The 24,063-nt window shown below is 49.1% G+C and overlaps 2 protein-coding genes across 2 annotated transcripts; one reads left to right on the top strand and one right to left on the bottom strand.

The window, feature by feature from the left end:
• Window positions 1–721: 721 nt before the first annotated feature.
• Window positions 722–2,467, top strand: ppp1r3g (protein phosphatase 1 regulatory subunit 3G). Its single transcript, XM_062379199.1, has one exon. It carries the CDS (start codon window positions 827–829, stop codon window positions 1,667–1,669), a length of 843 nt encoding a protein of 280 aa, XP_062235183.1. The 5' UTR covers window positions 722–826; the 3' UTR covers window positions 1,670–2,467.
• A 2,654-nt stretch (window positions 2,468–5,121) lies between these two features.
• On the bottom strand, window positions 5,122–24,007 carry LOC133932493 (LYR motif-containing protein 4B). The gene is made up of 3 exons (XM_062379202.1): window positions 23,855–24,007; window positions 17,622–17,742; window positions 5,122–5,750 (listed from the first exon to the last, which is right to left on the bottom strand). Exons 1-3 carry the CDS (start codon window positions 23,938–23,940, stop codon window positions 5,703–5,705), a joined length of 255 nt encoding a protein of 84 aa, XP_062235186.1. The 5' UTR covers window positions 23,941–24,007; the 3' UTR covers window positions 5,122–5,702.
• Window positions 24,008–24,063: the final 56 nt, after the last annotated feature.

Raw genomic sequence — 24,063 nt, 5'->3', positions numbered from 1 at the left:
TATTATGTGGTTGACTTATTAACCGAGTACTCAAGTACTTTTATCTCACTCAATTACTTCTGTCCTATACGCCTTGTACTCAGCTGCCTGAGTAAAAGTACCCGAGTACTCGCAGTGAAGTATAAACTTTACTGGGTTTATTTTCCACCACATGAATGAACTGGAGGAGTCAGTGGTAAAGAGCCGACGCTGCCACCTGCTGGTGGAAACTGGAGGATTCATGATCGAGTTTCAACGCACGACAGGAAACTTCGGCGTGACGTCAGCGGTGGCGATGACGTCGCGTGTTTGTTTACCTGACGCTGTGTGACGCACTTTGTTGGACCCACGTGGACCCTGCTGTTACACAACACGATGACTGATCGAGACTGAAATACAGATGTGATTTAGTTATGTTTTATTTGGCTTGATTCTATTTGAATGTTTATTTTTATTATAATACACGTGACATAAATATCGGTTTTAACACGTGATGTGTGTTTGTCTCTGAAACACATCACGGAGGTTTTATAAACACAAATCTAAATGATACTAACAGTATTTATTGTTTATTATTATAATTGTTGATGTTTATATATTTCATATTGTTATGAATGTTGTTATCACTGTGATTCTTATCATAATAAACCGTGTCCGTGCTGTTACGCACGAACAGCTGAAGGTTGATGTTTCCTACGTGACAGTGCGCGTGATTGTGTCTGGTGACAGTGCGCGTCCTGGGGGTTGGGGGGTGGGGGGTTGTGCCCCTATAGAAGCGGCCCTGCAGCGGGAGCCCCGGTGACTCGGCTCCTCCTGACCGGTCTGGAGTCTCGGCTGCCGGGCACACATGTCCTGCTCACCGCCCCTCACCGGGGGAAAGTCTCCCTCCCCGGGGGAAACCAGGGAGAACGGCCTGGAGGAGCAGGAGCTGGAGAAGGAGCTGGATGAGGAGGCAGAGGAGGAGGAGGAGGAGGACCTGGACGACGAGCTGGACGCTTCTCAGCTCGAGAGGTTCATGAGGGACCGGAGGAGAGCCAAGTCCCTGCCCGCGTACCCGGCCGCGCTCCTGGAGGAGGTGTCCGGGAGCAACGGGAGGAAGCGGGTGAAGTTCGCCGACTCCATGGGCCTGAACCTGGCCAGTGTGAAGCACTTCAGCTCCCTGGAGGAGCCGCAGGTCCCCAGTAAAGTCCTGTCCCGGTACCGGAGCTTCCCCCCGCCGCAGCAGGAGCTGCTCAGCGACCGGGGCCAGAGCTTCAGGTCCAGCCCGGACTCGGACCGGCTGGTGGCCTGCTTCCCGGAGCCGCGGGACCCGGAGCGCAGAGTCCCGCGGCTCCGGGTCTGTCTGGAGAAAATCACCATCACTCAGTTCGACGTGCGAGGGCAGATCCGGGTCTTCAGCGGCGGCTCCGCCAGGGAGGTCGGGGTCCGGTACACCTTCAACGACTGGCTGTCCTGCGTGGACGCGCAGGCTCTGGCCGTGGACGAGCCGGGCATCGTGGGAGAGCGCTTCTCCTTCACCGTGTACACGCCGCCCTTCATGGACCCCAGCTCGGCCGTGCACTTCGCCCTGTACCTGAGGAGCGAGGACGGGGAGTTCTGGGACAATAACCAGGGGCAGAACTACAGCCTCCGGTACCGCTGCCTGCCCGGAACCACGCCATTTGTCAGCGCCGCTTTTCACGCCATCTGAGCGGTGTGTGCGCCGTGCGTAAAACCTCTCCATCTGTGCGTAAAACCTCTCCATCCGTGCGTAAAACCTCTCCATCCACCCCAGGTGCGGACAGCAACTCGTTGATGTGCAGGTGCTGTTTCCACATCCCATGTGAAGTTGTGTTGTTTTGTGAGTCTTTAGTCATCAGTGTGTCACAGTGATCATCACATGTGTATTTTTAAACCTCCGAACCAAAGCTCTGAAGAGCAACAACACAACTCAGACTTTGTGGACACTATCAACAGACTCTTTGCTGCCTCTGAATTGTGTGCGACCACAATCAGGACACGTCCGTGTCAACGACCTGCTGGATGTCCTGAGCGTCAGTCACAGACTCACTCAACGACACAGTGTCTCTGCTGAGAAGCATTCGTTTGTACAAGTTTTATGATAAAAGATAGTTTGGTCCAGTCGTGGAGAATGTCTCGTTCTTTTCAGCCGGGTGCAGGAGTCTTCATCATCTTCATCATGAAGAATCTGATGTGTGTGTGAACCTGACTCTGATTAGATCTAAACTGCTGTCTCCACTTTGACCTTCTGACTGAACTCATTTCCAGATGATTGTTAGTGATTCAGAACAACCAGCCTTCTTCTTCTCTGGAGCTTTATCCTGCAGAGTCTTCCTCAGGCTCAGGTGTGATGTCATGATCCTCAGGTGTATTGTTCATGTTTGTGATGTGATTGAAACCTGTGGATGAAGATACTAAGAGGAAACCAGATGCATCTTTATCAGATTTAATAATTTAATAATAAAGTAATTTATGGGTGAATCACAAAGTTTCTGTCGACTCATTAGAAAACAATTCAGTGATTTGATCCAAACATGGAGGAGGAGGAGGAGGAGGAGATGAAGTTTAACTTCTTAAATTATTTTCATTGTTTTTAAAATGTTTATATTTTACACACCGCTGACGAAATGAAGCTTTTTCTAGACAACTAAACGTTTTATTGTTATTTTATCATCTTATGAAATCAAGTCATTTTGTGAAGAATCGAAACCAGGAGAAGCTGACACTGACAACTCCTTTTCTCCCTGCTTCCTTCTCCCTGCTTCCTTCTCCCTGCTCCCTGCTTCCTTCTCCCTGCTTCCTTCTCCCTGCTCCCTGCTTCCTTCTCCCTGCTTCCTTCTCCCTGCTTCCTTCTCCCTGCTCCCTGCTTCCTTCTCCCTGCTTCCTTCTCCCTGCTTCCTTCTCCCTGCTCCCTGCTCCCTGCTTCCTTCTCCCTGCTCCCTGCTTCCAGCTCCCTGCTTCCTTCTCCCTGCTCCCTGCTTCCTGCTCCCTGCTTCCTTCTCCTGCTTCCTGCTTCCTGCTCCCTCTTTCCTTCTCCCTGCTTCCTTCTTCCTTCTCCGTGCTCCCTTCTCCCTGCTCCCTGCTTCCAGCTCCCTGCTTCCTTCTCCCTGCTCCCTGCTTCCTGCTCCCTGCTCCCTGCTTCCTGCTCCCTGCTTCCTGCTTCCTGCTCCCTGCTTCCTTCTCCCTGCTTCCTTCTTCCTTCTACGTGCTCCCTGCTTCCTTCTCCCTGCTTCCTTCTCCCTGCTCCCTGCTTCCAGCTCCCTGCTTCCTTCTCCCTGCTTCCTTCTTTCTGCTTCCTTCTCCCTTCTTCCTTCTCCCTTCTCCCTGCTTCCTTCTCCCTGCTCCCTGCTTCCTGCTCCCTGCTTCCTTCTCCCTTCTTCCTTCTCCCTTCTCCCTGCTTCCTTCTCCCTGCTCCCTGCTTCCTTCTCCCTGCTTCCTTCTTCCCTCTCCCTGCTCCCTGCTCCCTGCTTCCTGCTCCCTGTTTCCTTCTCCCTGCTCCCTGCTCCCTTCTCCCTGCTTCCTGCTTCCTGCTCCCTGCTTCCTTCTCCCTGCTTCCTTCTTCCTTCTCCGTGCTCCCTGCTTCCTTCTCCCTTCTCCCTGCTTCCTTCTCCCTGCTCCCTGCTTCCTGCTCCCTGCTTCCTTCTCCGTGCTCCCTGCTTCCTTCTCCCTTCTCCCTGCTTCCTTCTCCCTGCTCCCTGCTTCCTGCTCCCTTCTCCCTGCTTCCTGCTTCCTTCTCCCTGCTCCCTACTCCCTGCTTCCTTCTTTGTCAAACAGAGTTTCATGCCAGTTCATTTGTCACCAGTAAACCTGATGTGGTCCCGTTAAGAAGATAAAACCCTGACGTCCCCGACCCGTTGTCCCTGTGGAGCCGGAGGTCGATTCTGTTCCAGACTCAGATTCAACATTTGTCTCTGTTGCAGCGAGGACGTGTTTGTTTGTTTATTCTGAACGTGAGCGGCCGACAGTCCGTCCTCCTGTGTCCGTCTCCCGTCTTTACATCGAGGACAAAGTGCAGAAGTCCGACGCCTCTGGAAAACGTCCTGTTGACAAACCTCCGCTCGTCTGTTTGGTCTGTCAACACGCACCAGGTTCAATATGTCAAATCTCAGAGCTGCACCGGACCTTCTCCTGTAATAATTCAACATCATGACCTCACACACCGGGACACACACGTGAACTCCACATGAAGCGTTTGTGTTTGTTCAGGAGTCGCTGCTGCCGCCAGAGTTCAGTGAGACATCGGACGAGTGAGGAGCTCAACGCTGCTGAGAGCACAAGATCATTCTTATGACCTCGATCTCTTTAACAGATAAACTGATCAGAGGTCAAAGGTCGAACTGACCTCATATGAGCCTATAAACAAGTGTAAGTATAAACAAGTTGAAAAGAGAAAAGTCAGATTCAGTTTAATCTCCTGAGTTTGGATCGAATCGCGACAGTCGTGGGTCGAGACCTCGGACTTGAACCAAACACGTCCTGTGAGTGTGTGTCAGTCTGACGAAACACTGATCACTGATTGAGCAACGTGATGGTCCAGTGTGTGTGTGTGTGTGTGTGTGTGTGTGAGTGTGTGTGTAAGTGGGCCACGGTGTCGTCTTGTGCAAACAGATGAGTCTATTTATAGCAGCTGCTGGAACCTTATTGGTCAGTCACCTTCTTCGCCTCCAAAACCAAACGCACCCGAGCTCACCTCATCTGAGCAACACAATGACTGAACTACACACACACACACTCACAGACACACACACTCAGAGGTTATACTTTCACCTCTGTCCGTTGGAGTTTGTTTTCTTTTGAAAGGAAATTTAAAGTACGAGTCACTCGATGCTTCTACATGTTCTCACTGTCGGCACTGATCACAAACACACGTCACCTCAGACTGGAGACGCTGGGGATCAAACCAACAACCTTCTAAATACTGATCACTGTTCCCTGAGCTACAGCCACCGTGTGTTTAGTGTTCAATCGCTTTTATTGACATCGGGGTAAACCTGATCTCGGCTTTAACCCTGAACCAGGTGCAGACGAGAGCTCAGGGCGTCTGTGATTGGTTCAGGTTGAGGGTCACCTCACAAAGTAGAGCCAGTGAGACGCTGAGCTCATGAACACAGGAAAACAAACACAGGAGTTAAAACATTTAAATACATTTAGAAGTTTATTTATATGTGAGTTTCTCCGTCCTCCTCATTTCATACAACAAGAAGATAATCTCAAATGGATGGACTAATTGTGCGTTATAGTACAAAAGTAACACTCGGAAAATTAAACAAAAGAGCATGAAGGCTGCACTGATCGGGATCCAATTCAATCTTCATGTTATTCTTGTTTTCAGGTATTTTAAGGTTCAGTTTGAAATTCGTGAGATTTAAACGCTGATTCAGAAAACAAGCTTCTGTCCTCGTAGACGTTCAAACTTCACTTGAATCCACGTGATGAGGAAACAGGAACGATCACATGACTGAAACAATAACATCTCACATCTACAGATAACCCTAACCCGGCACTCTGATGTAAAGATCCTGTGATCAGTGCAGCTCGGAAAATTAAACTATCTTCAGTCCCACATCTCCCACAATGCATTCCCACCTCCACCAGTGACCGAAGTGTCAAATTAAAGATGGAGGAAGTAGGTTGGTGACGTCCGAGCAGTGATTGGCTCCCGTCTCTGATGTCACATCCTGTCGTCTGCTGTCACAGGCCTCCTCCTCCTCCTCTTCATCCATCTACTCCAACACCATCTTCTGGGACTCGTACATCTTCCCCACAGCGACCTGCAGAGACACACACACAGTCGTCCTGAGGGGGCGCTACAGGATGGGGTGTGTGTTATATGTCCACACACAGTGTCACTGTGTGAAGTCAATATTTGCTCTGTTGTCAAATGAAAGAACCAATTACAAGTGAGATGATGCTGTACTGTGTGTTCAAGCTGTGTGTTCGGGCCACAGTCCACAATCGACACACACACACACACAGGTCAGGATGCAGTGATTTTGTGTGTGTGTGTGTGTTGTTAGTGTGGCTGTTATTCAGCTGACTCAGGCTCCTGCAGTAAACTGGTGCTGTTGTGTTGTTAGATAGAGTTGTGTCACTGCTTCACCACCAGGGGGCACAATCTGCTCACAAACCACTGGTCCTCCCCCACCTCTCCCTCCCTCCCTCATCCCTCCCTCCATCAGAGAGGCCCCTCTCTCACCTCTGTGTGTGTGTGTGATGTCCTGATTGGTTGGAGTGTGGCGTTGGAGGGAGGCGGGTGGCTCTGGACCAATCAGCTGTGAGGAGGCTCGGCCCTCATGTAAATTGCTGCGGCTGTGGCTGATAACAAAGGGATTCTCTCCCTCTCTACCTCTCTATCTCTCTGTCTCTCTCTCTCCATCTTTTTCCCTCTCTCTCGCTCATATATAGTCTACCTCCCTCTACCACTCTCTCTCTTTCATACAGTCCATCTCTCTCTTTTATGGTCCAGCCCACTTTACCTCCATTAAAAGTCTCTCTCTTTCTCATATAGTATACCTCGTTCTCTCTCTACCTCTCTCGCTCTCTCTACCTCTACATCACAGCAGTGCAGGAAAGTAACTAAGTACATGTACTCAGATACATGTGGAAATACTTGTACTTGAGAGTACTACAGCTCATCGATCTGGTGACGTCACTTCAGATCATTTCTCTGGTTCCACGTGTAAAACTCATTTATATAAGTTCATACAGATTTAAGGTCAAACTACAGAAAGAGGTTTGGGTCATTATACTGGATCTACAGAAATCTAATGTCTACTGCTCCTGTTAAAGCACTGGTTGGTATTTTAACACCCAGTGGGCCGGTAGTGTCTGCATCAACATATGTATCCTGGACCAACCTCTCCCACTGTGGGCGGATGATAAACCAGTGAAAGTACTGGTGTGCAGAAGCAACCGGAGCTAAAGAGCCGTTGAAAGTGGGAGGAGAGAGATGAGGAGACGCAGGAGGAGCAGGAGGAGGCGAGCAGAGTGGCACAGACAGAGAGAAGGAGGTTTCTCCTGTGAGCGCCGGGGGAGAGGAGGAGAGGAGGAGAGGAGGAGAGAGGAGGAGAGGGAGAGAGAGGGGGAGAGGGAGAGTGGGTAAAAGACGTCAGGGCTCGGACCTCAGGCTGATGTCAAGCTGAAATTCACGGAGGCCTTTGAGTGCATGAGGGAGGAGGAGGAGGAGGAGGAGGAGGTCAGGATGAAGAGCCAGGCCAGCAGGAGGAGGAGGAGGAGGAGGAGGAGGAGGAGGAGGTCAGGATGAAGAGCCAGGCCAGCAGGAGGAGGAGGAGGAGGAGGAGGAGGAGGAGGAGGAGGAGGAGGAGGAGGAGGAGGAGGAGGAGGCTGGGTTGAAGAGCCAGGGCAGCAGGAGGAGGAGGAGGAGGAGGTCGGGATGAAGAGCCAGGGCAGGAGGAGGAGGAGGAGGAGGAGGAGGAGGAGGAGGAGGAGGAGGCTGGGTTGAAGAGCCAGGGCAGCAGGAGGAGGAGGAGGAGGAGGTCGGGATGAAGAGCCAGGGCAGGAGGAGGAGGAGGAGGAGGAGGAGGAGGAGCAGGAGGAGGACAGGTGCTCAGGTAGATAATGAACTGAGCATAAGGAGCTCTCTCCCCATGACAGACTTCCCACTGGTCAGCAGCCGAGAGCAGAGGAAACACATTCCAGCGTCTGACTCCAGCGTTCAGCAGCGAGACGCAGAACAAGATGAAGAATCCTCGTAAACGTTTCATTCACAGAACCGACGCTCGACTCGGTGTCGTTCAGCCACGCTCCCTCAGAACAGCTTGATCTGATGTGTTGATCATCTGTCATGTGGTTTAGAGTTTAGTTTCCACACTTGTCCTATAAATCATGATCCTTCCAGACATTCGGTAAAGTGCGATACATGGAAGAGATTAAACAGAGGACGGGACGAGAGCTGAGGTGGAAACCTCTGAAATGAAGGTGAAATGTCACCCTGACATTCAGTGAGACGCGTTCAGATCCTGAGACACTGAGACAGTTTGTCCACTCAGAGGCTTTCAAATGTCAGAAGAGATGAAGAAATAAAAGCATTAATCTGATATTCATACACACACGAGGTAAATGTCTCTGTGCCACAGCATCGTGAGAAGAAGAAAAACTCAAGTTCGTTAACGTGTGAAAAGTTGAAGGTTTAGCTGCGAGGAGGCAAAGTGGAGTGATGAGTCTGCAGAGGACGAGAGGACGTCCTCAGAAGGAGACGGACACCAGAGGAACAGACCTGTCGTCAGTTGATGGAGGTGAAGTATAAGCTTCTCTCTCTGTCTCCGTCTCTCTGGGACGTTCAGGTGTTTGATCACTAACTGAGTCGCCTGAAGCTCCAAACAAGAAACAGACGTTCACTCAGTTCAGCTCTTTTCTGTTGAAACCTTGTTTCTCCACAGACGTCAGATGAAGCTCAGGGAAAGTTTAGAGCCTCGACACGTTCAGATCTACATCCACCGCTGCCAGTGGAGTCACGTGACTGATGAGAGCCAATCAGGAGGAGAACGACTGCATCAGCGTGAACAAGAGTCTCAATTCTGTTCAGACTCAAACACGAACCTGAGTTTTCAATCTTCTCAGTTCAGGTGCCACCACAGCAACAGTAATGAAGTGTAGTAGTGTGGATGAAGCTGAAAGCCAAGTTCAGACAAACCAACACAACACAACACAACCCAACAAAAAGCAACACAACACAACCCAACACAACCCAACACAAACCAACACAACACAAGCCATCAGACCACATCATCTTTCACCAGCTGAAACACATGGATAATATGTTTAAAAGTTGCTGATGTTGGCTCATGTTTTATTTTCCAGAGGCTGTCGCCATGTTGGCTCCACTGGTTCACGTCAAACTGGTTCAAGGTCCCAAACTGGAAATCAACCCAACTCTCGAATTTGTCTCAACTAACTTCAGACTTTCTCCAGAAGATGGACTCTGAGGGGTTTCTCTGTCCCTGATCCCCACAGGGATTCTGCGTCTTGCTCAAGGACACTTCAGCAGGGTTGGGGTAGCGTCATGAAGGTCGGTGTCTCTGCATCTCAGGCATCCCGCTGCTTCTGTTCATGCTAATCCAGCAATTACATCTCTCCGTGCTCACTCGTCCCCTTAACCTCCCGTCTCTCCCTCGTTTGTCCCTCCCTGGCTCCCTTCATTTGTCCTCTGCCTTCCTGCTGAGTATTTGTGTGTGAAGGAGCCTCGGCTGTCAAACTCTCTTCCAATCTCTTCTACCTCGTCCTCCAGCTTGTGACTGTGACTGTGACTGTGTGTGTGTGTGTGGGCCTGTGTGTGGGCCTGTGTGTGTCTGTGTGTGTGTGTGTGTGTCTTGCAGGAGTATTCGAGCGTCCCTGTGAAACGTCCTGTGTGTGTTTTCTAAAGTGCCAGTGTCTCCTCTGGCTTCCACTCCTCATTAATTATTCATGCATGTTGTGTTCAGGGACACTACGGAGGTTTTCAACTTTCTGTGCATCACTGCAGTCATCACATCTTCCAGCTCTTCTTCTCTTCTCTTCAGCCTCAACATGAACGTTGTCAGTGACTCAGGATCTTGTCCTTTGTTTTGTCTGTTGTCAGCAGGATGACACAGGAAGTCCTGAATGGATCTCTATCATATTTCATCCTTTTCAGACACAAACTGTGAAAACTTCTCTTTCGTTGACACTAAACAATTAAGTTGAGAAATGATTTGATTCTTTACATTGACCAAAGTTTTTAACCTCTAACTGATCAACTCTCCATTTAAATTGTTCTTCAGCTGCTGATACTTCACTTCTCTGCTCTGCTCTCCCTCTCTCCTCATTGTTTTAGTTGGATGTATAAGTCTATTCATATGAGACCAGTAGATAATATCGATCCATCCTGCTCCTCATCTGTTCACAGCTCAGAGTCAATTTAAATTCAAAATCCAAGTCGCACCAAACAACTCGCTGGTGACGCGTTCAAACTTAGTAACTTAAAACTGCTTGAAGTCTCTGTGGCCATGAGGAAACTAAAACATTACAAAGGTAATCTGACAAAGTTCTTTTATCACAGTGGAATAAAGTATAATTGAATTATTTAATAATCCATTTTCATGACAATGCAGAGATTTAAAACAAGTCAGAGCAGTCAGTGAAGGTCCTGCTGCAGAGACACCAGCAGCTCCACCCAGATGTCTGGACTGAGCTGGTACTGGTTCCACTTTACCGTCACTGGGAACTGATCCTGTCTGAAACGACGAGACAAGATCAGCACCGACAGGAGGGCTCACTCCAATCTGAAACCGATACTACAGTCGTGTCACTGCTGCACGTACGCACAGACACACACACACACACACACACACACAGACACACACACACAGACACACACACACACACACACACAGTTTCACAGCTCTGCAATAGGAGCCTCCCTCTGCTCTCCCTTTTGCATGAGTGTGTATAAGTGCCAGACTTCTTAACAAGGGACCAATGGGACGTCTTCATTTACACGTCCCGCTTCCTGTTACCGAGTGTGTGCGTGTGACCTTGGGAATCCCCTTCACTTAGGCCCCGCCCCTCAGCTCTAACGAGCTCGTTTGACCGCCTCTCGTCTTGTTAATTGGCTACAATGGCCCCAAAAGAAAAAAGGCCCCACATGCCTCAGCGGCTCGTGGCCAATTAGATGCCGGCACTCAAATCCTGGCAGCGCCCAATCACGGTGCAGCCAAAGAGTAATTCAAATGTGACTCAGTGATGGTGGCGTCAGGCCGACGCCCACATGGAAACAAACAGAAACAGTAAAACAGACGAGCAGCTTCGATTCTTTACGTTAAATCTTTACACTCAGAGCGAAGGCTGATTAGAGAGCGAGGGAAGACTGCTCTCATGTGTCAGAGGAATCCTGCAGTGTGTGTCTGTGTGTCTGTGTGTGTGTGTGTCTTATGTATGTGTGTGTGTGTGTGTGTGTGTGTGTGTGTGGGGGGGGGGGGGGGTCCCTCCCTGGCAGCCAGACTCTGCTGTGATCTCCCGTTTCAGTCCGTCGCACCAGGAGACGGCGAGAGGAGGCAGAGAGGATGAAAGGAAGGAGGGAGAAATGGAGGGAGAAGAGGAGGGAGAAGAGGAGGGAGAAGAGGAGGGAGAAGAGGAGGGAGAAGAGGAGGGAGAAAGGATGAAAGGAAGGAGGGAGAAGAGGAGGGAGAAGAGGAGGCAGAGAGGATGAAAGGAAGGAGGGAGAAGAGGAGGGAGAAGAGGAGGCAGAGAGGATGAAAGGAAGGAGGGAGAAATGGAGGGAGAAGAGGAGGGAGAAGAGGAGGCAGAGAGGATGAAAGGAAGGAGGGAGAAATGGAGGGAGAAGAGGAGGGAGAAGAGGAGGGAGAAAGGATGAAAGGAAGGAGGGAGAAGAGGAGGGAGAAGAGGAGGCAGAGAGGATGAAAGGAAGGAGGGAGAAATGGAGGGAGAAGAGGAGGGAGAAGAGGAGCAGAAAGGATGATATGAAGGAGGGAGAAGAGGAGGGAGAAGAGGAGGGAGAAAGGATGAAAGGAAGGAGGGAGAAGAGGAGGGAGAAGAGGAGGCAGAAAGGATGAAAGGAAGGAGGGAGAAGAGGAGGGAGAAGAGGAGGCAGAAAGGATGAAAGGAAGGAGGGAGAAGAGGAGGCAGAGAGGATGAAATAATCAATATTTCAGATCTGTTGCTGTAACAGCTGATCAAAGGTCTGAACCTAAACCTGGACTTGTTGTCACTTGTATCTTCAGTTACTTGGAAATGACTAAACTTCATGCTACACCATAAAGGATTTGACGCTGGACTCAGATTCCATAAATTTAGGTCGAACCCCATTTCTTGTCTCGAGCTCAGAACAAAACCCTCAGATCTCAGTCCACTCCTCATTAAGAGAAACCATCTCTGTTGAGGAGATGGATCCTAAACACTGCAGCTCAGGCACCAGGACACCCGGACCTTTAATAACGTTAGTTTGAGGTTTGAGCTGCAGCTTCAGTCTCCTCGTCTCAGTCTCACAGCGCCACACAGAAGGAGAGGAGGGACAGACACGAGGACACTCGTACACACACACACACATCAATACGGCCGAGCTGAGGAAAATGAGAAGCGGTGGTTTTGAGGGAAGTGAATCGATTGGCTGACAATCTGCTGAAGAGGAGAAGAAGACGAGGAACTGAGCGAGTGACTGATGAAGAGCGGAGAGTCCTTCAGTCGGTTCGGAGACGAGCTGCACTTCAGACTAATGGAAGACACTGGTCCACATGTGGCTGAGGACCAGCTCCACTGCTGAGGCTGAATCCATTCACTGCTCCTTTTTACCAACAGTCAATAATAACGACTCACAGTGACAGTGACTAACGACTGTGGCTGGAGCAGTGGGACGTCACTGGGCAGGTTCAACTGGTAGTTTACTCACAGACTGGTCCTACTGTCATGTCCTCGGGCGAGCTGCTGTAGGTCTGGACCAGCCTGAGGGCGGAGCTTCAGCTGATGGATGCACAAAGTGTCTGACACTGGAGACTGAGGCTCACGTCCATGATGTCTCCCGTACGTGAGTCAAATGATAAAGCTCAATCGTCTCCATGGGGCCCTGGTGGATGGCTGTGGTATAACAGAAGACATGTCTACAGGGGCAGCACTTAACGAGGAGACACTGGTACCAGAACGCAAACAAACACAAACATCATTAGATGTAACCAAAAACGTGGGAGTAGAACTCCAGCAGCGAGTTAAACAAGTTAAACTGCTGAACTCCTGAGAGCTGCAGATCGTCTCTGCTGTCCGTCCTCTCTGAGATCTGGACACGTTGACCTGAACCTCACAGAGACACACTGAGATGGAGAGCGTCTGTGAGACCTCAAGATCTGAAAACATCATTTGGATCTTTTCCCTCCTCCTCCTCCTCCTCCTCCTCATCCTCCCCTCGCACTCCATGCCCTCCTCCTCTTCATCCTCTCTCACTCCATGCCCTCCTCTTCATCCTCTCTCACTCCATGCCCTCCTCCTCTTCATCCTCTCTCACTCCATGCCCTCCTCCTCTTCCTTCTCCTCCTCCCCTCTCACTCCATACCCTCCTCCTCCTCCTCCTCCTCAGTTTCTAACTTTTGTCCTTGCGTCACATTGCCTTCTCCAGTCAATGAATTTCATCATGCAGTAGCTGTGTGTGTGTCTGTCTGTCTGTCTGTGTGTGTGTGTGTCTGTGTGTGTGTGTGTGTGTGTTGAGGACTGAGAATCATTATTTCATCAGACCTAGATTTCTAAGAATAGAAGAAGAACCGACAAATGCAGTTCACTGTGTAGTGTAGCTGTGATCCATGGCCGCTGCAGAGTTTAGGTGTTAATCATGAAACCAAACACAAACGACTTGTATCAGCAACACAATCTGTGAAAACATGGTCTCCACCGTTCAGGGTTACATCAGCTGGACACATAATAAACAATTATTCTGAATTAATGTCAAAAAGCTGAAATCCTGTAGCAACAGAATGACTCTCTCCACAGAGATGTTTCTCTTCCTCTCGAAGAGCAATCAGTGTTTATGTGTCGTCTCCCCCCCCCCCCCCCCCCCCCCCCCCCGCACACAGTGATTCCTCTTGTGTCATGAACAGAATCCAGAAGCACTGAAGGGCCAGCAGTCAGCACTAATGGGACACGCTTCTGATTTACTGTCTAGTTTAAATCTAATAAAGTCTCCTTATGATTTGACAAAGTAAAGGTTGGTAGTTCCAGGCCCCAGATGGGATTGGTCCTGGATCTACTGGAAGTCTCCTTCCAGTTGGGTCTGTGCCTGGTCAACCTCTCCGTCTAAAGGCATCTCCGTCTGTTTCTCCCCAGAGTCCAGGACCACAGGGCTAGAACGTAGGACGCCTGGTCAATGTGAAGCTCCTCCTCACGGCCCAGTTCCCTCCTCACCACAACAGACTGGTTCAACTCCTGCATCATGGTTGTAATGTAACACAGTGAGATTAAAAAATACCTGTTGCAGTTTGTCAGTCGATCATAAACCTCCTGGAGCAAAGGGCTCCACGACAGGTTACTGTCATAATGCTCTAACACCAGGCTAGTTTCAAAGTGGGACTGAGCAGCTCTGCAGCTTCTGAGGGAGTCGGGGGTGGTGGGTTGAATCTTTGAGGCTTCAGTCGTCAGAAATCAATACTTCAGACTTCAGTGCTCAGAGGTTTGTGGGATGGTGATGATGTGAAGGCCAAGAGAGACCAGGAGAGATGAGAGGAGAAGAGATCTGATGGTACACAGTAGACTTCTCCTGGACTCTGTTCTCCTGCTGCAGAAGAGATTATTTTACTTTTATGATTCTTTTCAACACTTGTTTATGGAGAAGAAATCAACTCATGTCTGAGCAGAGCACCCCCGATCTCTGAGCACAGACCTGAAACCCAAGGTTCCAGAAGGCTTCAGACTACAGTGATGATCCGGGTCTCGTCTGAAAGTTAACAACTTCTGAACTCTTATCAGGGATTCAAACAAAAGCGTTAAACCTCTGCTCTCCTCTGAGATTCACCAGGTGCTTGGATCATCGTTCATCAACCAAGCTCTGTCTTTGTTTCAGCCGACGTTCACCTGGACCCGTGCTCCTCCTCTCCTGCCTCAGTATAATAAGTTGAGAGTCAGAGAAGGAGGGCAGGATGTAAAAAACGCTCTCTCCCCTCGTTAATATCCTGACTTACAGTTCGGAGTCACATACAGTAGATGTGTGAGACTGTCTAAAGCTTGGTAAAGCTCCCAGCACTTGTGAGGCAGTCAGGTGTGGAAGCTGGAATGAGGGCACAGGATTTCTGAGGGACGGAGGGAGGAGGGCTGGGGGATTTTCCGCAGTTTGAAAGCTTGAGGAAGAGCGGGGGGGGGGTGATAGCAGCGAGGAGAGGAGCAGGTGACGCAGGCTTTCACGCATGGTGTCATCCCATTTCTCAGTTCAGCTCCCGTCGGCTTCAGGCTTTCCTTAAGTCGCTGGTTTCCCCAAAGGGAGCAGAGCTGAAGAGAGGGTGGATCCTCTTCACTGGGCTGTTGTCTGGTCCTAGCTGCAGTTACTTCATGTGGATCGAAATGGAGACCAGTCTGAGGTCCCAGCAAACTGTCATCGTTTACCTGATACTTCAGAAACCTAATAACTCTCTGAAGCTCAACAGTCACATGAGAACGATCACCACACCGGGTTCGGTGTTCAAGTCTGAAGCCGACCTCCCCGAGGGGAGCAGAGGACAAGGGAAGTAGTTATTGTAGAATTATGGCGTCATAACTCATAAAACCCAAACACTGTTATTTGCATAGATTGTAAATGAAGATGGACGACATCCCGGCTCCAGAAAGAGAAGCAAAGTGTCTGGATCTCCCCCTGGTGGCTGGTGGGACATGGTGGCTCCACACCTCGATCACCTCAGCAGACTGTGGGTCCAGAAGACGTTATCAGCTTCTGGACAGTGGGGGGGAAGTGGAGACGTGTCGTCCATCTTGGTTCTCAGTCTGTGATTATCTGCTCAGGGGGGGAACAGGTCAATCCCACAGACCTTGGAGGTGTTTCACCTCCACATGGAGATCGACCATGTGCTCACTCGATCTGATGGAACTCTGTTCAAACCCCAGAGCCATCGCTGGGCCAGCCCCCCCCCCCCCCCCCCGACATGACAGGTATAACTCAGCGCCCGATGTGGCATTTAATCTCAATTGAGCCAAGATGGCCGAAGGCTGTGTGACATTGCGGTGACATTAAGCAGCAGTAATGGCTGAGAAATGGCTCTTCAGAGGCTGGTGCTCACACTCACACTCGCTCACACTCGCTCACACTCGATGATCAAAGGAAGTCGTAACATTAACACGATCTACAAATAAAGTATTTCTGTTCCTGTGAGTGTTTGTTTGTACAGAGAGCATCTGTCTCTACCAAGTCTGCGTCCATCTTTTACTACAACTGTCTCGTCCTCCTCTGTGCTCTACTTCCCTTCTTTCATTCACATTTTCTCACATTCACACACACACACACACACACACACACACACAAACACACTTACTCCTGCACCAATGGAGGCGGCTCTGCAGCTGCAATCCATCATGTTTACTCCCTAACGAACTTACAAAGACTCACACTCAAAGTTACATAGAGACACAATTAAGAATAAACTAAACTTTTTCAGGTCACACATTCAATGATGCAGAGCATACTCAGCGTGACCCCCCCCCCCCCCCCCCCCGTCAGGGACCAGACAGCCTCATTACCGAGGCCTCTTCAAATGAGAAGGACCAACGTGTGGTCTCATCTCGGACACGACGGCTCCGATGGGTGAATCTCTCTCAAGCCAACCGACAGAGATTTATTAAAATCATATCTGCAGCCGGTTGGACTCAACCAACCACAGCCCCGTTGCTAGGCAACAGCAGTGTGAGCGAAACAAGCTAGAAACTGAAATCATGGAAAATCCCCCCCCACCCAAACCGCCCCCACCGCACTCTCACAGTCCGGTGTGGCTTCTTCAGAACTGGGACGAAGATCTCAACTCTTCAAAGGTTCTTTTAGTCGCAGTAATCTGTGATGGTCAGACTATATCATAGGGCTGTGTGTGTGTGTGTGTGCGTGTGCGTGTGCGTGTGTGTGTGTGTGTGTGTCTGTGTGTTGTCTGTGTGTGTGTCTCCTGTAGTACTGCAGCTGCTATGTAACACGCTCCATGTTGATCCTCTGGTGCATGAATCCGTGAGTGTGGGCGAGATGTGGAGTCGTGAACAGATCCTCCGCAGCTCATCTGAACCTCACTGGTGTCGGGTCGACTGTTTCCTTCTTAAACCGAGCCCCCCCCCCCCCCCCCCATGGGTCACCTCAGCTCGGACCACGTTCACAACAAACCACTGTAGAATCTGTCTTTCCTGCTCTGCCCCCGGGAACCACCAGAGTTCAAAACAACCACTGGAGGAAACGACCCAGAGGCTGATTCAGACGAGGGCTGAACAACATGAGGAAGAGGAAGAGGAGAGCGAGGAGGAGGAGCCACGAGATGTGGAGGAAGGCCAGGGAGGCAGCAGCCTCCTCAGATGCAACACAGGTTTATAAACTAAACTCTTACTTCTTCACAAAATCAAACTTAAACCAGACTGGACTCATTGTTGCCTCTTGAGGCTTGAAGTGGTATTACTTCTGGACACAGCTGGTCAGTAATGTCTTTAACACATTTCTCAACAGTCCGTTCATAATCTTTAAAATACCATCATATCATCCCTTTGATGACAGAAAACATGAACTCAGTTACTTTATCAGATTATTGTTCGGTTGTATATCTCCTTCGTTTGGATCTGGATTCAAACAGACTCAGTTTCTTTACAGAGTCAGGATGTAAACCTCATCTTTCAATCTGACTCCACTCAACAGTCCACCGACAGGGTTCTGCTAACATGGACAAATATACGAGAGTGTGTGTGTTGCATGAACAAACCTACGTGACTCATAAATCCTCACTGTCATCACACACACACACACACACATTTAGCTGTGTGTTCATAATCAAGTGTGTGTTTGAGATGAGAGGCAGAAAGCAAGAGGCAGACTGACGATCCTGTGATGGGATTGGCCGAGAGGCGGCCGACGCTTTATAGGAACAAAGTGACCGACTGTGAGGTGATTAGACCAGAACTGTGTGTGTCTGTGTGTGTCTGTGTGTGTGTGTGTGTTATCAGACCTGTCTCCGTATCAGCGCCGCTGTCCGCTTTCCCTCCTCTATCAGTCGAGCCACAGCTTTTGGATCCTCTACTTTACTGTTGGCCCTGAAGGCATCACGCACCCGCCGCACTGCATAGGTCCTGTAACACACAGACACACAAACACACAAACACCTTGGTTTCATTCAGTCCATTTATATTAAAGAAAAAGCAGACAGGAGATGACAAAGACAAATATGTGCAGTGGAGAAAACAAAGCAAACAAACGACCAAACACAAGTTCACACAAAAACAACACACAATCTTCATCAACACAGGACAACAAGACAAATGAGAGCGGAGAGAAAACCACCTTGAGGTAGATCTGTGAAACAAACAACAACAACAACAAGGGAGAGAATCTGAAACAAGTCACTGATGAATCAACTCGACTCAGAGACGTTAAAGAGCCGAGTGTGGATCTGAGATCATTTCAGATCAGATCCCAAATCCTGCATCCGCTTAAAAACCAAGATCCACCAGGTGAATTCAAACTGGATCAAAGTCCTGTTCGACTCTTCTGTCAGACAAACACAACACAGGGACATGACCGAGGGGGGGGACGTCACAAGGGTCTGATAACGACTTCTGAGGAATCGTTGACATTTGACTGACTTGGCCATTTGAGTTCTCACAGCCCCCCCCCCCCCCCCCCCCCCACAAGATGTCTAGAGTAAATAAGTTTGAAGCATGTTCAATGTGGATAAGAGCCTGAGCTCCTCCCTCGTGGACACACTTGTGTTTTTGTGCAGATATGTGTGAGTTGTTCTCTTGTTGTGCAGCAGCACCGAGCAGCTGGTGTGGAATCTGAACGTGGGCGTCAGAAATCTGCCCACCGCACCTCAGTAACCTCAGACACACACACAGCGTTTCTGTTGTGTGTGCTGCAGGCAGCCAATGACACAATCTGAATAATGAACTACAGATGAGGGAGCAGATCAGAACACACAAATTGGAAGCGCTCAAATATTTTCTGGCAGGAGCAGCTGAAGTGAAGAAGATGATGGTTTCATGTTCAGCTCTTCCTCTTGATGGACTTGGGCCTCGTTACAGCCGGCAGCTCCTCCCATGGGAGCGAACCACAGCCGACCTTGGGAAGTCAAAGTGTCTTCTCTGACCGTCTCCTGAGCTCGTTGAAGATTTAAGACGGAAGCAGTAAAGCTGTGAGGCACCAGATCTCTCTCTCTGTATCTCATCAGATTTACATGATGTGGTTAAATACGATGGTCCTCACGAGGAGCGCCAGGGAAACCGGTGAGGGTTGGAGGGATGGAGCCGAGGAAAGAACAAGACTACGAGTGAGATTTAAACACAAATTAAAACCCATTTATTCATTTGAATAACCATTCATATTGACAAACAGAAACTATGCCTGTGACAGACTCATCTCATGGACCAACTGATAAAGAGGTCGAGCTCCCAACTTGTTTGGCGTCAGTACTGTGGACACAGGAAGTCACGAAGATAAAGTTAAATCATCTGAAAACGTCCTGTCACTCTGCAGATTATAATCTCACTGTTCACTATCTATTCTGGGAATCAAAGCTGTGCTTCTTCAGCTAATTTTAATTTATACTATAAAAAGGAGAGGGTCTCCTGCTTCTTCTACATCTTTTTATTTTCTTCCATTGCGTCGCTGTCACTTCAGAGGGAATTCTCTTGTTTGATCTTTGGAAGAAGAGAAGGAGGAGACGAGAGAAGGAGGAGAAGGAAAGGAAGAGAGAGGAGGTTTCCACATTTACTTATTCATCAGAAGCTTTTGTCGTGTCCTGAAGAGACGAGAGCTTTTAAACACACACACACACACACACACACACACACACACACACACACACACACACACACACACACACACACACACACACACACACACACACACACACACACACACACACACACACACACACACACACACACACACACACACACACACACACACACACACACACACACACAGGGGAGAGTTATTTTAAGTGGAGACATACAGAGGACGGAGAGACAGAATTAGACTCACAAGAAGACAATAAACCACTGAATCAGTTTGTTTGTGTCTTGTTGTCGTTTCCTGTGCAGAGCGGTGACCTGATTCTGACAGAGTCGTCCTCCTCCTCCTCACACCGGAGGGTTTGGGCCCTGCAGCTTTTTAAAAGGCTGCTCTGGGAACAAACGTACAGAAGACGACAGCTGTCGATTCACAAATCCACTGAAAAGGTGGCTTCTCATTTCTCAAAGTCTGAATTAGGATCAGAGTCTGATTCATGATGCCTCAATGTAAAACACAGATCCGTCGGTTTCAAAGGATCCAAGGCTCATCTCTGCTCGACCTATAAATGGATGCAGCCTCCTGGTCCTCATCTGGTCTGTCTTTGTAAATGACTTCTAAAAACAGACAGATGTGGATGAAACAGGAAACCGTGGGGGGGGCAGTGACGCCAATAGTTCAACTGAAATGACCAAAGGACGCGTGGAGACATTTCAACCATGGTGGAACTTTTTAAGGAGAAACTTGGAGGTAAGTATGATGGGACATTAAAGACCAACATGGTGACCATTAAACAATACGTCCACTAGAGGGCAGATCAGAGTGGAGGATTTCTGACAACCTAACAAAGTACGCAGGTGGCCGAACTTAAAAATTATTCAAATGTGCTATCGTCATCTTGCTTGAACTATTGACTACACAGCTGCCCCCCAGGTTTTACTGCTCCGCTGGTCTGTGACCTCTCTCACACGCCTCCATAATGCTTCTTGTTCGAAACATTTTCTGGTGTGGAAATTAAACATGTTTTATGCTCAAATAAACTAAATAAATGTTAGTTTTCATGTTTATTTCCGTGTCTCTGTTCTGTTTCCTGTTGGCAGTTGTGCTGATCTAATTTTCCTGCAGAGATTCATAAATGTTTCATCTCACTTCTGCTCATCTCTTAATTCAGACAAACTCTCCCACCTTCGTTTGCAGCAACCGCCTGCATCAGCTCTTATTGTAGTCAGAGAGAGAGAGAGAGAGAGAGAGAGAGAGAGAGACAGAGAGAGAGAGACAGAGAGACACAGAGAGAGAGAGACAGAGAGACACAGAGAGAGAGAGAGAGAGACAGAGAGAGAGAGAGAGAGACAGACAGAGAGAGAGAGACAGAGAGACACAGAGAGAGAGAGAGAGAGACAGAGAGACAGACGGAGAGACAGAGAGAGAATAGACAGAGACAAAGAGAGAGAGAGAGAGACAGAGACAGAGACAGAGACAAAGAGAGAGAGAGAGACAGACAGAGAGAGACAGAGAGAGAGACAGAGCGATAGAGAGAGACAGAGAGATAGAGAGAGAGAGAGACAGAGAGAGAGAGACAGAGAGAGAGAGAGAGACAGAGAGAAAGAGAGCGAGAGAGAGACAGAGGCAGAGAGACAAAGAGAGAGAGACAGACAACAAATTCACCCTGCAGCTACGTCTGGCATATTCAGGTCATCCTGCAACAATCCAGCAAGTACGCCAATACAACTGCTGCTTATAAGGGGGGGGGGGGGGGACCACACAACTAAACAGCTTGTTGTGGTTTATACTTCCAGAAACACAACACTAACAAACTCATCAAATCGTGGTTGAAATGACCCAGGGTCAGATCAGGTCAAACATCCAACTCCAGGAAAAGCTCATTTTTGTTGTGAATGAAAAAACCTGCAGCAGTGGCAACTATTGTGAGTCAGTACTCATCACGTAATCGACATTGAGACTTGTGTTAGGTCCCAGGTGCAATGCATGCTGGTACATCTAGAAACACAGAGATCGGATTTTCCTGTCACTGAAGTGGTTGTACTTTTAATGGACTCCACTGTCCCCCTGATAATTCATCATCATTAAGTCCATATTCTCATAAAGTAATGAAATAGATTTCTTTCACTGAACCAGGGAGACTGTATTTCATGTGGACGAGCAGCAGGAGGAGGCCGGCTCTTATCTGCTCAATAATTCAACACAGAGCGGTCGGCATGGAGCCTGGCAGGGGGCGCCGCTCTCTCATGTCCGTGTACAACGTCCTGTGTTATGACAGTTGAAGACGTTGTCCCAAACTCACCCCAACCACACACAAGCCTTGGTAAGAAGTACTAAGAAACCCCCTCATGAAGACGAGTTAAGGGACAAAGTCGATGAGATGAGGGAGTGGACATGAGACGCGTCCGGGCTTGAGTCTCCAGGTCAGAGTTTGTGGGGACGGAGTGAGTTTTAAAAGTGTAATGCGGTTGAGGTTGTAAATGATTTAATGAGAATCCAAAGCTGCTCATATACAAACACAAATGCCCCCCCCCCCCGATCCCTTCTCCACAGACCTGCTCCCTCATCACAACATATTGATCTAGTGACAGAGTTAAACCACACCAGAGGAATATGAGTCGGGACTGAAGAGAAGAAGAGCTTCACTGCAACTTTAATAAATGCAGTGAGATAATTGAAAGTGCAGCTCAATGTAAACTGCTTTAGAAACATGGCACAGAAACAAACCGGTGCAGCTTCAGCAGATTAAATTCAATATTAATCCAATATCAGTCTGAAGCTGTTCAAACAGTATCAGCTTAGCAGCAGGCTGGATATTGATTTCCAGAATAAATGCAGAGTGGCACCATTATTGTGAAGGGACGACGCAGTGAGTCCTGATGGGATCTGAGCAGCTCCAGGGTCAAAGGTCAAGTACAAAGTGGGCCATGGACTGTGGCTCGGACCCTCAGCTGAGTTCACAGCAGCAGAGTCACTGACACACCATGTGACCTCTCATGACTGTTTAACCATAGAGAGGAAGCCAATAGAAGGCCCAGTAGAAACCTCCTGAAGGACCAACACCACCAGTTCAATGACCAGTGCAACCACCACGACACACCAGCCCTTCCTTAGTGACTCTTCAGTGTGCACCTAAACCCTCGTGACAACACTGAGGGACCTGTAGAACCTTCTCATCTTCATGTGTAGAAACTTCTACGACCCAATGAAACTCCTGGAGGACTTGGAACGCCCCCACTAACCACTACAACCTCTTCAACTCATCACAACTAAGATCTGATCACAATAAGACTCAAGTTCAACTCTCTACACCAAAATTCAAATAGGTGCTGAACGTGTTTGCTGGGACCATCTGGAGAGAGAGAGAGAGAGAGAGAGAGAGAGAGAGAGAGAGAGAGAGAGAGCGAGAGAGAGGTCATGATTGTATGAATGAAGCTTTGATTGGCAATGTCTGATGCCCCCTCAGGTCAGGTTAGCTCAGGTCAGGTTGGGTTAGCTCAGGTTGGGTTAACTCAGCTCAGGTTAGGTTAGCTCAGGTTGGGTTAGCTCAGGTTGGGTTAGCTCAGGTTGGGTTAACTCAGCTCAGGTTAGGTTAGCTCAGGTTAGGTTAGCTCAGGTCAAACTACACATCACATGACAACAGACATGTATGTGCCTCTTCTAACAGGGAGACAACATGCTAAGGTCCCACTGCATGATTGTTTGAATGCCATTTTTATTTCATACCCATGTAAACAGTTATATCATCGAAAAATACAGAGTGTAACTATAGAACAGGGTCAGCAACACGTGTAGGTGACCCTGTCTCAAGATCCATGTTGAGGGATGCTGGTCCTGAACCACCTGAGTGCAGACCTGAACTCAGAACTGACCCCAGGACAGCAGGTCTGCACGAGGGAGGGTGGGGGGTGTCAAGTGAAGTCAGGGACCCAACCATCACTTCTGACTGAAGCTGCCGGTGAGTGTTGCTTTAATTAAACACTACAGTGGTGTGAGAAACTCCAGAATGACCCTTTAACTGTAACACACACAACAAACACACACTCTACCACCTCCCTCTGCATCAACACAACACCGGACACACACTGTCCCTTCTGATGTCATTTGTTTATTTTTAATTTACAAGTGTATTTCCTTCAATGTGCCAGACTGACAGATTGAAGTGTAAACACCACACGTGACATCTGGACCGAACAGCAGCAGGAAGAAGAACAGTGTTAAAGACCGAGCCGTAGAGAAGCAGCTGACTCAGCAGAGGTCACGGCCCCCCCACACACACACGTGTTCCCGTTACATCATGCCGGGGAGGGAGGCTGATGTAAACACAGCCGCTAGCAGCTGCGTTAGCATGTTGTAGCGGCCACATTAGCATGTGGGGGCCGCGGCCGGCGGCTCGAGCCGGGGCCGGAGGAGCCGGGGGAGCCGGGCCCGCGGACACAGCTCGTCTCTCACCTGTAGTTGTACGACGGGAAGCTGCTGCTCTCTCTCAGCATCGTCCTGTACAGGGAGATCACCTGCGCTCGTGTGGACGCCGCCATGATGTGACGTCAGACACCGCTGCTCCGCGACACTGTCATCTCAGGACCCCTTCAGCAGGAGTGTCCGCAGTGCGCCTGATTGAATTATACATGTCCCCTGCCTCCAGCTCGAGTCTGTTTGAG

Source organism: Platichthys flesus, chromosome 21 (assembly GCF_949316205.1).
Source record: "Platichthys flesus chromosome 21, fPlaFle2.1, whole genome shotgun sequence".
In the NCBI taxonomy this organism is placed as follows: domain Eukaryota; kingdom Metazoa; phylum Chordata; class Actinopteri; order Pleuronectiformes; family Pleuronectidae; genus Platichthys; species Platichthys flesus.
The sequence above is the reverse complement of the archived record's forward strand: the minus strand, read 5'-3'. Positions and strand labels throughout refer to the sequence as shown.

What these genes read in the sequence shown, in the direction of transcription:
- ppp1r3g (XM_062379199.1), top strand. Translation starts at nt 827, where the DNA reads ATGTCCTGCTCACCGCCCCTCACCGGGGGAAAGTCTCCCTCCCCGGGG.
- LOC133932493 (XM_062379202.1), bottom strand. Translation starts at nt 23,940, where the DNA reads ATGGCGGCGTCCACACGAGCGCAGGTGATCTCCCTGTACAGGACGATG. An exon ending in TTCCCGTCGTACAACTACAG is followed by an intron (nt 17,743 to 23,854) that starts GTGAGAGACGAG and finishes TGTGTGTTACAG; the next exon opens with GACCTATGCAGTGCGGCGGG. An exon ending in CGGCGCTGATACGGAGACAG is followed by an intron (nt 5,751 to 17,621) that starts GTCTGATAACAC and finishes GTGTCTCTGCAG; the next exon opens with GTCGCTGTGGGGAAGATGTA.